We start from the raw sequence: 16,632 nt of genomic DNA, 5'->3' as shown, positions 1-16,632 counted from the left end.
CCGGTTGTTTGGTGTTGTTTGTTGACCAGAGGAAGCCATGTTCAATAATAAGAAGCGTGTATAGGTTTGCTTCCAGTGGGACGAAATTTCCTAGCCGCACACACATGTAAATCCCGCCCACTAAATGTGATTGGGTGATTGCGCGGCTGACTTCCTGAACTACAGCGTCCATACTTGTAGGCCAGTGATACGTTTCTTTCTACTGCTTGCCGACAGACTAGTTGACGCGAGGCAACAGTCTGTCTTGAGAGACTAGGTTCTGACAGACCGGTCTTGGAGGTTGGTGTGTGACGACTCGGTTGAATCTTTCCTTGGTTCGGCGGCGGACAGACGGACGGGCCGGCCCGGGAGAAGCAATTAACATGACATGAGTCTGGTCACGCTAACACGTTCACAAAGTGTATTACATTAATACAACACATATATAGCTCTGGATCCACATGTCCTAATGACGTGCCACTGAGACATAACAATAACAATCGGCTAGCAGCAAGTTGACCTTGCTCTCTGAGCTGTCTCCAGTGGCTAACAAGAAAGTCAGTCTGTTACTCTCCAGGCAGTACACATAATACATATCAAGTACATTGTATATTCACGTACAACTACCTTGTACAAGTACACAGCATGTTGTATATTACAACACCTTTTACCTATAAATCTTCAATATGTTTTTATGTACCTGCAATATTCTGAAATGTGTGGAATAAATACAAAAAAAACAATACTTGCCTCAAGTCAATAAGACAAAGAAAGATGACCAGTAACAATTTTATCTCAATGTGATTTAGTCGAGACAGTATGGTAAAATGACAAATGTTAGGTGCTGAAGTAACAGAGACAGTAGAGAAACAATGGCATTGGCAATCACTATTATGGTACAGTATGTACACTATGTTGAACAGTAGCAACATTCAGTAGCAGCAGATATGTACATGAGATTTAGACGGATGCCAGGTCTTTTTAGACCCATACACCTATATTAGACACAGTACGATGATAGGCCCTGTTCAGTTTGATAGTAGCCTGTTAGATGTTCCAGACGTGGTGGTCTTGCCGTTGTCTCTTCCTGGACCCGGTGGTCAAACTGATTTTTCCATTAAACAGCTGATGTACCTTCATTCGTTGCCCTACAAAAGGAATTGCATTCATTAGCATGTTGACAGTACATAGCATAAGTTGGACATTTTGTACCGATATGCGTTACCGATATGTCACATTTTATATGAAGTACCTGTCCTCTCCTCTCCTTTGCTGCGTCGCGACTAGTTCGTCAACAGGCACTCCAATGTTGAGACTTCTTGTTCCACAATCTGCCATGGCTAATAATGTTTTAGAATGTTTAGTGTCATCGAGCTGTCAAGTGTAATCACACAGTACTAATATTCATGACATATTTTACATTATATTTACATAATGTTGCATCTAAAGAAATAAATAGAGGGTTTATTTACATATTTTTGCCGGTCTTGGTTAGAATTGGGGGTCTTGCGTTGTCGTGGTTATAGTCGAGGGCTGCCAACAACGTCCTTGCACCATAGGCCGGTGGGTTAAAGGAGAATCGCTTGCTGGCATACATACTGTAAGCATATGTGAATGAAAGGACTCTAGGTCAGTGGTTGTCCTGTGGTGGCAGAAAAAAACACCTTCAGTAAATGCAATTACATTCTTTGTGACAGCAAATAGACACAGACATATAGATACAAGACCAGCAAGTATGGTTTGCCTGTGCTCCTCCCAGAAAGGGAAACTGCCCATAGATCCGAAGTCCCGTTAGTCCGAACATGCACTGCTCCCGTGCTTGCGGTTAGGTTTAGGTTTGCTCCCGTGCTTGCGGTTAGGTTTAGGTTAGGGTTAGTGTTATGGAGACTTGTCCTACCTTAATTTTCAAGTCGCCGGCTCAGAGACGGTGTAGTAGTTCAGACGCACATTCAAGGGTCCATTATTGTTTGCACACAGCGTTGTATGTGTGTGTGTGTGTGTGTAAATAAATCAGTGTAAATGTAAGAGTTCAATATAATGTAAACAAAACTATTCTCTTCTTATTTCTTCTTTCTATTGTGTTGTGGACTTGTTTATAATTATGTGGTCAAAAAACTGTTTGCTGCCGTCCTCACTCACGCGTGTGCGTGTCCAAACATTTTCCCCAACTGTCACACCCTCTCTCTCTTCCTTATCAAGAGGTTCCATCCTGCTGTGTGAGCTGTGGGCCTGTGGCAACTATTTCATAGCCCAAACAGCGGGGGGCAGCAACGAGTGTCCAAGCAAATCAATAAATAAGATAGAAATAACTAAATTGGCTCTTGGGCGCCAGTCACACCTATCAGACAAGCGTCTTATCAATGTTTTATGGTTTCATCTGGGCGGTGCGTGGGCGGTGCGAGGACATGCGGAAACAGATCCACGTGTTGCCTGTTGTTGTCCTTACGCTGTTAGCTGCGGGACACAGTAGCTAGTAGCTTGTTGGTTGTGTCAACGTGTTGCGTCTCCACTTTATCAGTACCACTACCACAGTAGGTGCCAAGTCTGGCACTGATTCCGTGTGTAATGTATGTATATAGCCTCCAGGTACGCAGACTAAGCATGGCATCATTGTGGAAAATTAATATTTTCTGTTAGCAACGACTCCATTATTTTTAATAAAGCGCATCCATTTTACCACAACACAGGACTTGCTGCATTTCAGGCTGTTAGCCATGACGCAGACGTCGATGCAGGCTATAGGCGAAATATAGGATAAGAGATGACATGCGTCTCCAAGTTGGAGCCTATAGTTGCGCCTGGGCGCACGGCTCTCTCCTATCTGCAGTCCGACCGTTCAGCGTTACTTCAGGAGAGGAGACGACAGATTGAAGAGTGCATGCCACTGCTTTGGCATTGTCAGTGGACACCTCGATGTTAATGTTATTTAAAAAAAATGAGAGAAAAAAAAGGGGGGGAATCATATTTGAACCATAATCTGAAGTAGGCCTAATGTACAGTAGGCCCATTGGGCATAGCCAACACGGCACATCATTATCACATCTACATTTATCCTTCAACATTTCATGCCCAAAATTATTTTTTGGGAGCAGTAGCATTTTCTGAAATATAAGTCATGGCTACGACTCTTTCATAATATCCAGTCCAATGCGCACTGCCCATGCGAACTGAAAACATGTTCATTCATATTAACAGTTTTATTTTATTTTAACAACCAAATCATATGGAATGGTTTGAAGTAGGCCTTCATTTATAATGTTGCATCCTCTGTGTAAAGCACTGATGTCCTTTTATATCGTTGGTCCGTGCAGTCAGACGGATAACTATTGATTATGAGTCGGGTGGAATAACAAACTGATACGAGGTGGAACGAGAGATCTGAACGGAGTCGACGCGACACCTGAATTATATAAGCATTAGGCTATATAGACCAGAGCTAGGTTAGGAGTGAATGATAAAATGCATGCACCTTGAATTATAACGTTTGTTTTAATTTTCTGTTCGGCCACGACGGGCAGGGATTATATTTTCCTGTTGAATTGCTTACTGGAACAGACCAAACTACTTTACTTAACAATAAAATCATTTTCGTTACGAAAGTGCATAGGCTCTTTCCTCTTCCGTGTCTGCACTCTGCAGAAAAAAAACAACAGAGTGTGAAAAGACCGCCCAGTGCAGCGTAACAAACGGACCTTCTCTCCTATTGGTTGGCGGGTAAACCCAACCCTTTTTGTCTTGTCTGAAGTCCCGCCTTGTTCTTCAGTTTGTCGCCTACAAAATGTTTTCTGTCTTGTGTCTTGCCCCCCCCCATTTTATCATGAGCATTAGTGAGGACCGATTATATGGAGAGGCTCAAAGTTGTCCTTTGAGTGGTTAAAAGGGTAACCGGAAGGCTCACCCCAAAACATGCACGCCCCCATTTATTTTTGCCAACTGCATGCTGGGTCTGTATCCTTGTAACCTATTTGTTTTTAGGTTAGGCATACTGAGGTTAAGTTTAGGAATAGGGTTAGATTTTGGCACCGTTTTACTGAGGTTAAGGAATAAGGTTAGCTTTTTTTTTAGGCATAAAGCGAGGTCACTGGATTTGTGCCTGGGACAATTGTGTTTTGGGGTGAGAGTTTTGGTTTAAAAGCGTTTTGTTAAAAGGCATCTGACATGGTTTCACAGAGAGTACATGACAGTAGTCCATGTGAACTCCAAGAACAGGCCAGGGTCTCATGCTTTGTGGCTCAATGATGATTTCTGAACGACAACGCGTTCAATGAATAAACAAATGACAAGAGGGCCCACCACACTCAGTGCGCTTTCATCTTCAAAGAGTCAAATAAATGCAACTTGTGTCATTTTGTTTGCTTGCTTTTTTTATTTAAACATATTTCACAGTAACAGAAACAAATTGACACTTTCCATGACAGCATAAATTACATTAGAATGTGTGAAGTTACCTCACCCTGGCGCACATTGTTGGCTCGTATATGCGCAGAGACGTTTAGCGTTAAATGTAATTACAGTCACGATGCAGTAGTTAGAACTGCAAATTAACTCGCTATGTTTTATCGTCCGGAACATTAATGGCTTTAAAATGTATGCATTGGCAAGTATTCCAAGAGAAGCTTCTCTGCAGTGTGAATGCACAGTATACTGTATATAGTGTAGTGTCATGCAATTCAGATTTAAACAAGATGAATACACCCATTAAGTGTACAGTGTTATAATGCTCTGAAAAGTATATAGAGTGTATGCACCTGCATACAGTGAGTGGCAAATAAACCTCATCTCCATATTCTAACTTGAACATAGGCCTACTACAGTATCACACAAGCATCAACAAGTATATCCACAAGCTTGTAGATCAACCAAACATTGTTGACTTGTTCTTGAAGTACTGTTTCTTGACCTTGGGCTTGGCCGCCTCCTCTCGTTCCTTCTTCTCCTTGGCCTGCCTCACCGCCTCGCCTTGCCTCTGCTGCTCTTTGGTGACCGGCGGGCACTTGTAGAGCTTGTTGATCCTCAGCACGTCTATGTCGGACATGCCCTTCCTCTGCCCGATCCGGATGTTGGCGTTGGGGATGGGCGTGATGGTCTCATGCCGCGCGCTCTTGGCGAAGGCGGTCCTACGGAGAGGGGAAGCAAGAGGATTACAGTAAGCATTAAGAGATGCAGTGCAGTTAGTGTGGTGATGTTTCAAAGGAAAAAAAAGTCTGGGCGAACGAGGCTGGAAAAGATTTACAGTAGTCGCTGAATATTTTTCAAAATCAACACTGGGTGGAAAGTTACGGAAGTACATGCATACTGTACTTTTTGGATTGTCTGTACTTTAAGTATTTGTAATACATTTCAAAGACACATATTGCTCACAATGCAAAGCATGTACAGTAGATCGGCCCAATGTTTGCCTGCCATGCCCAGAATACGGACGCTAGGCTAATGTGGCTTAAGTGTTCCTTTGCCTTTACCTTCCGTAGTGCATTACAGAATTGTAGTCGTATGGAGTGTCCAGATTGTTGGTCTCCCGCTTCTTGAAGTTGACCTTGGAATCTGATGAGGCAAAGGAGACAAGTGTCAAGGTGGACCAACATTCACTTTAATAACGTTTTATTAGTCCTGGACTTAAACTCATTTTAAAGATCAATGAAACCCTTGGCTGATTTTGTATTATTATTATTGTATTATTGTTGTTGTTATTTTTCAGTTCAGAGTAAAAAGTACAGCAGGTAAAAACATGGCTAGGCTTCACAGGACTGACTTTGTAGTGTGGTGTAAGCGACATGGCCCCTGCTCGCTAATAACGGCTGTGTTGGATGTAGGTGTGTGTTGTCAATACTTTGTTTGCACAGTGGCACACCTTAATGTAACACGGCCATTATCAATTTGATTCACTGCAGCTGTGTTCCTTAATGCACTAGCCTGCCGTGTTTTTAATCTGCTGTAGGGAAGGATTTAGATAATGGCCTTCCTACATCATAAAGAATGATTACAATTATAATTGAACTGGGGACCCCCACCCTGACAGGGACTTGGAATTGTAGGAATTAGTTTGACTCTGTTCCACAGATAAATATTGTGGAAAAACACAAGGTTTGTCAAATAAGACACACATGTTCCACACCACCACAGGGAGGGCGGTGCCTGGTGCCTGTGGCGCATGCATTTCCTAACTTGCATCGTTCCAAGTGGGCCAGTGCCCCGACGGGCGCCGCTCTAGTATTGCTTCATTCTCTTACGCTTCAAGATGTCCTCCCAGTTGATGCGGACGTGCTCGTCGCGGTCGCTGCGGCTCTGCTCGTGCTGGAAGCCCAGCGAGTGGAGCAGCTCGTGTTGCACCACGCCGTGCGTCACGCAGCCGATCCTCTGCAGCGACACCACCTGCACGTCCCCCATACGCCCCACTGACGAGTAGCACCTGCAGAGAGAGAGAGAGAGAGAGAGAGAGAGTAATCAGTATTGTAACCAGTGGTGGGGAAAGTACTCACATTTTTTACTTAAGTACATATCAATACTGCAATGTAGAAATATTCAAAATGTACTTCAAAAGTAAATTATGCAGAATGTCCTGTCTTGTTTCACGAGAGAGAGAGAGAGAGAGAGAGAGAGAGAGAGAGAGAGAGATAGAGAGAGACTACTTTGCCGCCTGGAGACCAATCGCATTTTGCTAATAATTGCGCGTTTGATTTATGGTCTTTGGAGCCGTGCAGTCTTGCGTTAGGGCGCTCAGATTACAGCCGCTGGAAATTAACTTTCAAACACAGTCCTGACTCTCGGGATTGTCATTTCATTACATTTCCGGAAGTTATATTTCATTGTGTCCACTCGTCTGGCATCAACATACTGTATAGGATCAAACAAACTTATATAAGCCTACTGTAAGAGAACGCATTAGTGTAAATACAATATTGGCACTCTAAAGACTATAACTGTAACTATAACTATAAAGCTATAGTTTTAATAATCGTACTAACTCAAGTGGAGTCCACGCACCAACAGCTATAATGATGACAGTGCTAAACGACGCAGTTACAGTGCTTGGTGTGGGCTGCCCTTAACCCTATAAGACCAGAGGGCCTGATTCTACAAAATGTCTTCTAAAATCAGTTTTCTGAACAACTTATCAGTGCTGCTACAAACTATTTCATGTCAAGGACCCCCAGAATTATCTGTATTTGGTTGCGGACCCCCATCCGAAGATATTTTGTTTTTGAAGATATTTTGAAGATATTTTGTTTTTCCAGGGACCCCCCCAGAAGCAAATATTTGAGGTGAAAACGTGTGCTGTGAAAGAATATATATTCAAAGATTTGCACACGTTTTCACGATTTTTTTCCAAAAATAGCAGATCTACAAGCTCGTAGCACGGCATGACGCAGGCTGAAAAAGTGACACCGATGCGTTCCAGGTCTATAGCGGTATGGTGATGCTCCATGGGAATGGGTTCAGCGTTAACAAGTGTGCAAGTGGTGAACGGCCGTCGGGCCGTGTTGCGCCTTTGCCTCACCCGTATTTGGGTTCGATGCTGATGTACATCCTCTCCCCGGCGGGACGGGGGACGAAGCGGACGCACGTCCTGTAGTGGAACTCCTCCATGGCGCCCAGCATCACGTCTATCTCGGCCGAGTCTGCAGAAAGCATAGAGGAGAGAGCAAGATGTGTGGAATGACTATTGGTGAAGAAACGGTTAATTAACTGATGGATCTAATCGATTAAAAAAAACCCTGATAATAGATACTTTTATAAAAATAATCGCTTAGAATATTGATCACTATTTTGAGTATGCCATCATAGGCGAAAGGTTTCCAAAAATATAAAAGTTAAAGGTTTCAGAAAAGAATGTGTTGCTGCTGGGCAGAAACCTCCGCATCTCCATAAACATTATTCTTATTCTTATTTTAATGAATGCCCTACTTATTTAGACATGTACCATTTTAAACCTCGACTCTAGGCGATTATTAAACCTTACTGTATTTAGAGATGTACCATGGTAAACCATGACTCTAGGCGATTATTAAACCTTACTGTATTTAGAGATGTACCATGGTAAACCATGACTCTAGGCGAGTAGGAAACCTTACTGTATTTGGAGCTGAAGGTGAATGGGACCTCCACGTTGCCGTTGGCTGACTTTGGCCAACGGCAGTCGAATGTTGTGCTGGAGCATGTCATGGCATTCCTTTTTCTAGAAACAAATATGTCTCCCTCCAGCAGAAAGTCCCTAGACCCTGTAGTCAGAGATAACACAACATAGTCAGATGAGATTGTCAGCCAGACATCTTGTTCAAGGTTTTCTTTATATGTGTTATGGTTAAACGTTGGGTAAACCTTAATAGTGTCTGAGATTTATAGATTTTGGGGCATAAATAATATATTAGACGCTTTTATTCCATAATTGATACTGTGCACTGTACAAAACAAATATAAAATACAAAAGTATTGGCATCAAAATAGACTTAAAGTACCAAAGTAAACGTAGCTCACAACCCCTTTCGATAAAACAATCCTATCAAATGGCCCTAATGCATATCTACAGGAACTATGGCATTGAGCCATAGTTCCCAGTATAGACTACTGTAGAGACTACTAACCGTTGTTCATGGTCAAGATGATGTCTGTGAAGTCCGTGTCGTCGAATCCCAGCAGCTCCTCTGTACAGTAGAAGACAAATACAATAAATAATCATAATTGAACAGGGGACCCCCCCAATTTAAAAAAATAATAATAATCATATTTGACTTGAAGCATTACATTTAGTTTAACTCTGTTAGTATAGTTTGTTGGTTACGTTTGATGCAGTAATAATGGTCTCATCCTGACCCAAAGGATGAGAACCACTGGCGTATATAGTGTAATGTCATCAATGAAGACAGACATGCAGAAATGAACTGGCATAGACGAGAGCACTCACCGGGACCGGGACCATGGCCGTTCGTACCCTGGTGCTGAGACGGAAAGAAAAGACAGGGTCAATGTTTCATATTATCATATGTCACCCGCACTACCGTGGACAGTAGGGGTTATTATCATATGTCACCCGCACTACCGTGGACAGTAGGGGTGCTATTGAACTAATCCATTTGTTTTGTTTTGTTTTTTTTTTGGTGGGGAAAGATGATCTTCCCTTAACCACTTTCAGCCTGGCATCAACATTTTGGCCATTTCATTTTAGGTGAAAGCATTCTAGGCCTATTTCCCAAAATAGGGAAAATAGCAGATGTGACGTAATAGCACGGCTGCTGTAACAATGTATAACAGACAAACTGATTATAATAATCACACAAATGTAAACTATAAAGTTGATAGTATAGTGCAAGTTTGAGCCATCAGGCAGGTTCTTACCGGGTGTGTGTGAGAGTGTCCCAGGAACACCATGAGAAGAAGGGCCAATATGGTCGCTTTGAGCTCCATGGTTCTCTTGGTTGTCAGGTTCAGGTGAGGATGTTCCAGATGTGAGCTGCTGCTGGAGGACTGATGATGATTGTCTGCTGAGGACCGGGCCTTTTATATACTGGACCGGTCACTAAGGTGTGGCTTATAGAGGGATCAGTGGGGGGGTCTGTCTTAGACACACACAGTATAGTCGGAGCTGTTTTACTTAAGTAAACGTTGCAACGTGTGTGTGTGTGTGTGTGTGTGTGTGTGTGTGTGTGTGTGTGTGTGCGTGCGTGCGTGCGCGCGCGGCCAGAAGTATTGGCATACTTGAAGTAAGGACGGGACTATTAAACGGTTTTACTATTATCCGTGAATTTAAAACATGGACAGAATTAATTAACTGAGGCTCTGTGAAAAAAGAAAGAAGCGAAAGAAGTGAAAATAGTTTTTTTTTGTTACAGTTGTAGTGCTTTGAAGGCGGAGGTCCTGCAGCCCCGCATGGATGTTTAAATATGTACTTTATATGTGTTTCATTCATAATTTTGCATGTATTATTTAGCTACTGCGTTGTTTGGCTGCTGCATTGTTCGTGTTTTGCTTGTGTGGAATAAATGCATGCATTATCGTGATCGTGAACCCACAATTATTTATCTCGCTATCACTAACTTGAAGTAGAAAAAGTAAAAGTACTTCAGAGAGAGAGAGAGAGAGATCTTTATTGTCATCCAAATACATACAAAGCATGAATGACCAAAGTTTTGCTCCACTGGCTTACAGATTACCCTATAGTTAAAATAGTACAAAAGAAATGCAATACTACAGTACTAATATCACCACTTGATGATATGAGATGAAATGATATGTTTGGCTGAAGACCCACTTCAAACATATTTTCAGGGACCTCCAGAAGCAAAGATTTGAGTTGAACACATGGTTTCATGGTTTGTTTATACGTGTGAAATATGGTTAAAGTGGTTAAATTGATGTGACGCTATATGAATATGATAACAATTATTTCTGGGGGAACTACTGAGGGACCCCTGATGTTCCCCGGACCCCACTTTGAGAACCAAATCTTCAAGTAAAACATTCAATATTACCCTGCACTTAGTAGGCTACTGTCCACCACTTATTAGAGGTAGGGCACGGGAATCAACACTCTTTTTCTGTGTGTGTGTGTGTGTGTGTGTGTGTGTGTGTGTGTGTGTGTGTGTGTGTGTGTGTGCGCGTGCGTGCACACGCCTTAGACACACATCTGATGGGAGGTCACTGCCCGCTATTCCAACATAGGGATAATCTCATTGTGAGGGGATTAAAGTGAGTCGAGTAAAATTATAACCAAAAATGGTCTCTGGCTACCTTTTGTCTCACAGATGAAAACAGATATGATGACTAAAACTGAGACTAAATATATTGACAATCGTCAACAGATAAAAAGCTAGACGGGAGGGGCTAGTGGTGGAGGAGATCCAGTAGAAGTTTGGTTGTGCTCGGGGGGTGTTGCACTCTGAAATGAGCAGATCTACAAGCAAGTGAAAATTGCCATTTAAATGGCATCACAGCCCGCCAAAAATACATTTAAAAATAAAAGCTTATATTTGGTCGACTAAAACTAGACTAAAAGTTGCCTAAATCATTTCAGATGACTTAACAGAGTTGTATTCAAATTACTATGACGACTAAACTAAATCAAACTGACTGTCAAAATCAATACTGGTGGAAAAGCAATTCACTGAGTAAAATCTGTCTGTTTTCTCCCCACAATTAATCTACTCTGGCATTTAAAGCATAATGAAACAGCCTGGTTAGAATTCAAACTAAACGTCTACAATTGCCTCTTCAGCCCCTCCAGATTGATGTTACAGTATGTTGATCAAAAGTAGTCCAATTTTAGAGTCTTGTCCTTTTTGGTGTCAAAATGGACAGATAAATTGCTACCTGTTTAATGTCTTGAAACAAATTTTAACTCCTTGACTTTTTTACACAGCTTGAGACTGAGTGCCTATTTCTATTTCCAGTCTTATTGTTCTTAATGTATTCTGGCCATTGCTTTTTTTATGCGAGCCTCCTATTTATTTTTTGCCAACTCTGATGTTTTTTAAATGTGCTTTTATGAATAGAGTTGGATTAGATTGGACTGAACGCGTCAATGCACTCTGAGAATGTATGATGTGTAGAGCGGTGGATGTCAAAGTGGGGTCTGCGGACCCCCCCTGCGGTCTTTGAGGACCCCTTGGGGTTTTCCAATGCAGCAAAAAAATATTAGACACAAAATGGACCTTACAGGTCTGTAACTCAGAGTGTACAAATGGAACCAAATCAAACCACATGGATTTACCGGTCCATGTGGTTCTATTAGTACACTTTTGTGGGGGTCTGTGGTCTAACATATATCAAACTGGGGGGGGATTATAATTAAATTACATTTATAATCACTCGTGTAGAGTTATCACTAGGACAGAAAGACCCCAAGATGAAGATGAAGGCGTGAACCTACAGTATAATAATAGTCATAAATAGTATTGATACTACTAATATGATTATTCTTTATGATCAGTACTTTATTTTATTTTATTTTTTTTACAAATTACTGTACTCTACTGTACATTACTCTACTATGCATTGCTGTACTCTACTGTACATTACTGTACTCTACTGTACATTACTGTACTCTACTGTACATTACTGTACTCTACTGTACATTACTCTACTCTACTGTACATTACTCTACTATGCATTGCTGTAATCTACTGTACATTACTGTACTCTACTGTACGTCACTGTACATTGCTGTACTCTACTGTACATTACTCTACTCTACTCTACATTACTGTACACTACTGTACATTACTCTACTCTGCATTGATGTACTCTACTGTACATTACTCTACTCTACTGTACATTACTGTACTCTACTGTACATTACTCTACTCTGCATTGCTGTACTCTACTGTACATTACTGTACTCTACTGCACATTACTCTACTCTACTGTACATTACTCTACTTTATTCTACTCTACTGTACTGTGCTCCACTATACTGTACTGTACTGTACTGCACTCCACTGTACTGCAATCCACTGTACTCCACTGTACTGTACAAACATTGAACACAAGCGTGAACTGTAAAAAAACATTGATTTTGGTAGTGTATACTGTAATATGAAAATAAAGTAGCACCTTGAACTCTGGAACGTATTATTATTTTATTTATTATAACTTTGAATGGCTCAAATGATTTTGTTGATTGTAAAACAATCTAAATTGAAGTAGACTTCGTAATCTTTCATTTGAAATATGTCGTGACTATGTAGTGGAAAGTGTGCTGTCTTGGTCTCCGGCCCCAGTACAACCATATGCTTGGAGGGAGACAAGTGCGCTACTAACTGGTCTTTCCCGTGTCTCGTCTCTGTGTATATGCAGAATCGTTGGATGTTTTAAATTACACTCATCACAAGTCAGACGAGCTCTACATTGCTTATTTATATGTCCTGCATTTAGGCATCCGAAACAAATTCCTTTTATATTCGTCCCGTTTTTTTTTTTTTTTTGCTATATTACACCCTTTTATTTAAAAACATTGTCTTGTAAATATGTTTCATCCAGACGGCTGTTCAGTTCATATCATCTTTTTGATGAACTTTGCATACCACATATAAGAAGTTGCAGCACACAGACCATACCAGGTTATTACATACTGCATGTGTTCATTCCTCAGGGTGACCCTGGTCTGTCCACATATTGGTCCGCCAGGAATGGTGCTGCCAAAGTCTGCATCAATGAAGATGGGCTCAGCCCCGGTGACACTGGCCATGGCCTCAAGATCGCGGTAGTGCCAGCGACTTCGCTCCGCATCATTGTGTGGCACAAAAGGTTTGCGGATTTCTGTCAGCCTTACTATCCCTACCACGTCTACTTCTCCTTCCACCTGTCCCTTTTCCCTTGTCTCAGGCCTTATCTTCTTCCTGGGGACATATCCTCTGTTCACCAAGATTGTTATGCGTAGGTCGGTACAGTAGAATGGAGTGATGACATTTGCTCCAGTCTCTCCACTGGAGGACAGTCTGCCAGCCTCCCTGGCCTCCTTCTCTGGGTCAACCGGTGACCGGGGCAGTATATACAGCTCTTGTGAGTGGTCGTACTGTCCTCGAACTTTCACCCTTCTGTATTCTAGGTTATTTAGCTCAAGAGGATCGATAGGCTCCCGGTCGCTGCCCGCACAGAATACAAAACTCTGATGCTGGCATTCAAAGCAACCAAAGGTATGGCTCCCCCATATCTTGCAAGTATGATTGAACCCTACAAACCCTCCCGCGCACTCAGATCAGCTAACGCAGGGAAGCTGGAAGTACCCTCACTAAAAACGCCGGGACAACGCTCCACACGTCCCAAACTCTTCTCCCTTCTGGCTCCAAAACTGTGGAATGCACTTCCCATGGCAGTCAGAACTGCAGCATCACTCCCAATCTTCCGCCGTAGTCTGAAAACCCACCTTTTCAGACTCCATCATGGCCCATAGCACTTACTCTACCCTAGATAGCACTTCTGTAGACTTAGATAGCATTTGAAACAGACTTATAGCATGTTATGTAGACAGCACTAGAATTGCATTGTATATAGTCATAGCACGCCATAGTACATATGTATAGCATAGTAGTATATATGTAAAGTTTATACGTATAAATTTCATTATATAGATATTCCACTGTTACTTTCTTAGCTTACGCATGTTTCATGATGAATGTTTTTATGTGATGTATTCCCATGCTTTTGTTCTTGCTTAATGTAAGTCGCTCTGGATTAAGAGCGTCTGCTAAATGCCTAAATTGTAAATTGTAAATTGATAGGAAGAGGAATAGGCTCTGCAGTAGTAAGACTCATCAGGTCTGCAAGGAGTTGCATTTTCCACTGACGCCGTTTGACCTGCCATGCTCCAAGGCCAAACGTTGTGGCAGGAATCAAAAGCAGGAACCATTTCAGAAATGAGTCCTCTCCCTTTACACTACTGGAGGTTGCGGTACTTGACTGGCGCCCAATTGAAAACAACTTGCCCTCTGTATGTTTGAAGATGTACTGCCTGGGCAGGAGAAGAGTCCTCTTTATGTAAATTACATTTGTGTTCCTTTTCAATATCCTCAGCGTCCCAATGGAATACACCAGCATAGATTTCAAATAAGTCATGTTTATTATTAACCAGTAAGACGCGCAAACGCGGGAAGCGAACGCAGCTCGTACATATTTGGGTTTTTTAAGATTTATATAAGGAGTCCCCAAAGCAGCTCCATATATGGGCACAAGTTGGACCACGCCATCACAGTCATGTCACCATGACTCAGCCATAACCATATAAGGAGTCCCCAAAGCAGCTCCATATATGGGCACAAAAGTGTGACACACGGACAGACAGACAGACATGATCTGCTAGGTCTCATAGTAAGTGCTACATTACGAACATTTTTTTGAATAACACACCGAACTTCGTACATCATGATGACGTAGTACACTATGACATCATCAGACACTATGACGTAAAATTCTCGATTCAGGACAAAGTTTGTGAACACTAAAAGCTGGACATAGGAGGGGATAGCGCCCCTCAAAAATCCAACATAGAACATATCCCATAATCTCTGTACATTGAACGTTCAATGAACTCTAACAAACATAATATCCATCAAAATTGTTTAACATAACAATATGTACAATCTCTCATTGCCTTTGTTGTTGAAAAACACAGGCTGTTGAGTCTACATATAAGCATAATCTCCATCATTTTCATTGTCATCACTCATCACTGTCACTTGCATACGTGATATCGCGACAGTCTTCCTCATTCTGGCAGTCAGAGCTACAATGGAATATTTCAAACACTTCATCACATCTCTCAAAAGACAGGAGACAACTTTAATCAAGACAAAGGGACCTTTAATCAAGAACTTAACAAAAATCACACCTGTGTGAAGTGAGGGGTATCATCGTACATCATCTGTGCAGGGGATCAGCCCCACTGAATTGCACGAGCATCTGTGTGAAGAGCAGTCTGCTTTACATCTGACCATCTCAATGATAGATTCTGGTGATCCCTCAGCCGACAGCGCATTCAGGCCAGCCAGCAGTTCATGTTGCTTCCTTTGGTACAGCTCCGGAAGCAACTGACACACCGAAAGTTTCAGCCAACGTTTTCTGCCCCACGGTGTCGAGAATGTCGTCATCAGGCTGCTCTCCTCATCCAAGCGGCACTGCAGAAACGCACCACGTGCATCCACCAGGGTGAATATACGCGCCTTCGGTAGCTTATATGCAGCACGTCATCCAAGGTGGGCATAATAACGAGACCGTCTCAGAGCTCGGTCAACTGTGTGCCACTGTACTTGCAGTCACCTGCGCCTCTCATGCTCAGCTGATGCTGTGCAGATATGTGTTGGTGGGCTCAGACGGCCTGCTGGCAGTCCTCCGTTCGTACCACTGTCCTTGTGTGGCATTAATACCATACCATACCATACCATACCATACCATCTTTATTTCTATAGCACATTTAAATAACAACAAGTTGTACCAAAGGGCTTTACAATAAAATAATAAAAATCACAACTTAATTTAAAAACAAACAACATACAGTACACAGTGTCACTTTCAACATCAAAGGCTCATACTATGCTTGGAAAAGCCAAAGAATAAAAATATGTCTTGAGGCGTGATTTAAACACCTGAAGAGTGGGGGCTTGTCTTATGTGCAGAGGCAGCTCATTCCAGAGTTTGGGAGCTGCCACTGCAAAAGCCTGGTTAATGCTGTCCCCCGGCCCGGAGCTGCCCAGCGACATGGCTTTTAGCTTGCTATATCCATGACCTCGGATGCACGGCAGATCCTGATGGCATCGTCCAATTTAAGGTCTTCTCTCTCAGTAAGCGACGTCTTGCACCCTCGTCAGTTATCCCGAGAACAAGTTTGTCCCTTATGAGTTCATCCTTATAGCTCCATATTCACAAGAGGCAGCCTTTTCTCTCGGCCAACAAAATAGTCGAAAAGCTCTCTATCCTCTTGTTTAAGCTGGCCAAACACATACCTCTCGAAAATCACGTTCCTGGCGGGCGTGAAGTATGTCTCCAGTGCCTCCAGTATAGCACCGAAAACTTTCTGCTGATCCGCCGTGAGCCCCAGGTTGTGCGTGTAGACATGGCGACAACATTATTGTCACGATCGGCAGGAGACAGAACCCAAGCGCAGAGCCACAAGCAGAGAAGTTCAAATAAACTATTTATTAATTCCAAAAAAGGTAAGCTTACACAAAA

The 16,632-nt window shown here is 42.3% G+C and overlaps 2 protein-coding genes across 2 annotated transcripts; both read right to left on the bottom strand.

The window, feature by feature from the left end:
• Positions 1-4,834: 4,834 nt before the first annotated feature.
• LOC308334124 (low choriolytic enzyme-like) lies at positions 4,835-9,378 on the bottom strand (the record flags this gene model as incomplete). The annotated part of the gene is made up of 8 exons (XM_080790710.1): positions 4,835-5,096; positions 5,439-5,520; positions 6,207-6,385; positions 7,475-7,595; positions 8,049-8,195; positions 8,559-8,618; positions 8,879-8,912; positions 9,310-9,378. 8 exons carry the CDS (start codon positions 9,376-9,378, stop codon positions 4,835-4,837), a joined length of 954 nt encoding a protein of 317 aa, XP_080646836.1.
• Positions 9,379-12,908: 3,530 nt separating this feature from the next.
• Positions 12,909-14,528, bottom strand: LOC308333951 (surfeit locus protein 1). Its single transcript, XM_080790492.1, has 2 exons — positions 14,191-14,528; positions 12,909-13,543 (listed from the first exon to the last, which is right to left on the bottom strand). Exons 1-2 carry the CDS (start codon positions 14,521-14,523, stop codon positions 12,962-12,964), a joined length of 915 nt encoding a protein of 304 aa, XP_080646618.1. The 5' UTR covers positions 14,524-14,528; the 3' UTR covers positions 12,909-12,961.
• Positions 14,529-16,632: the final 2,104 nt, after the last annotated feature.

The sequence above is a fragment of the Protomyctophum bolini genome (genome assembly GCF_963924005.1).
Source record: "Protomyctophum bolini genome assembly, chromosome: 19".
NCBI lineage: Eukaryota > Metazoa > Chordata > Actinopteri > Myctophiformes > Myctophidae > Protomyctophum > Protomyctophum bolini.
This window is presented reverse-complemented; position numbering and strand designations above follow the sequence as displayed.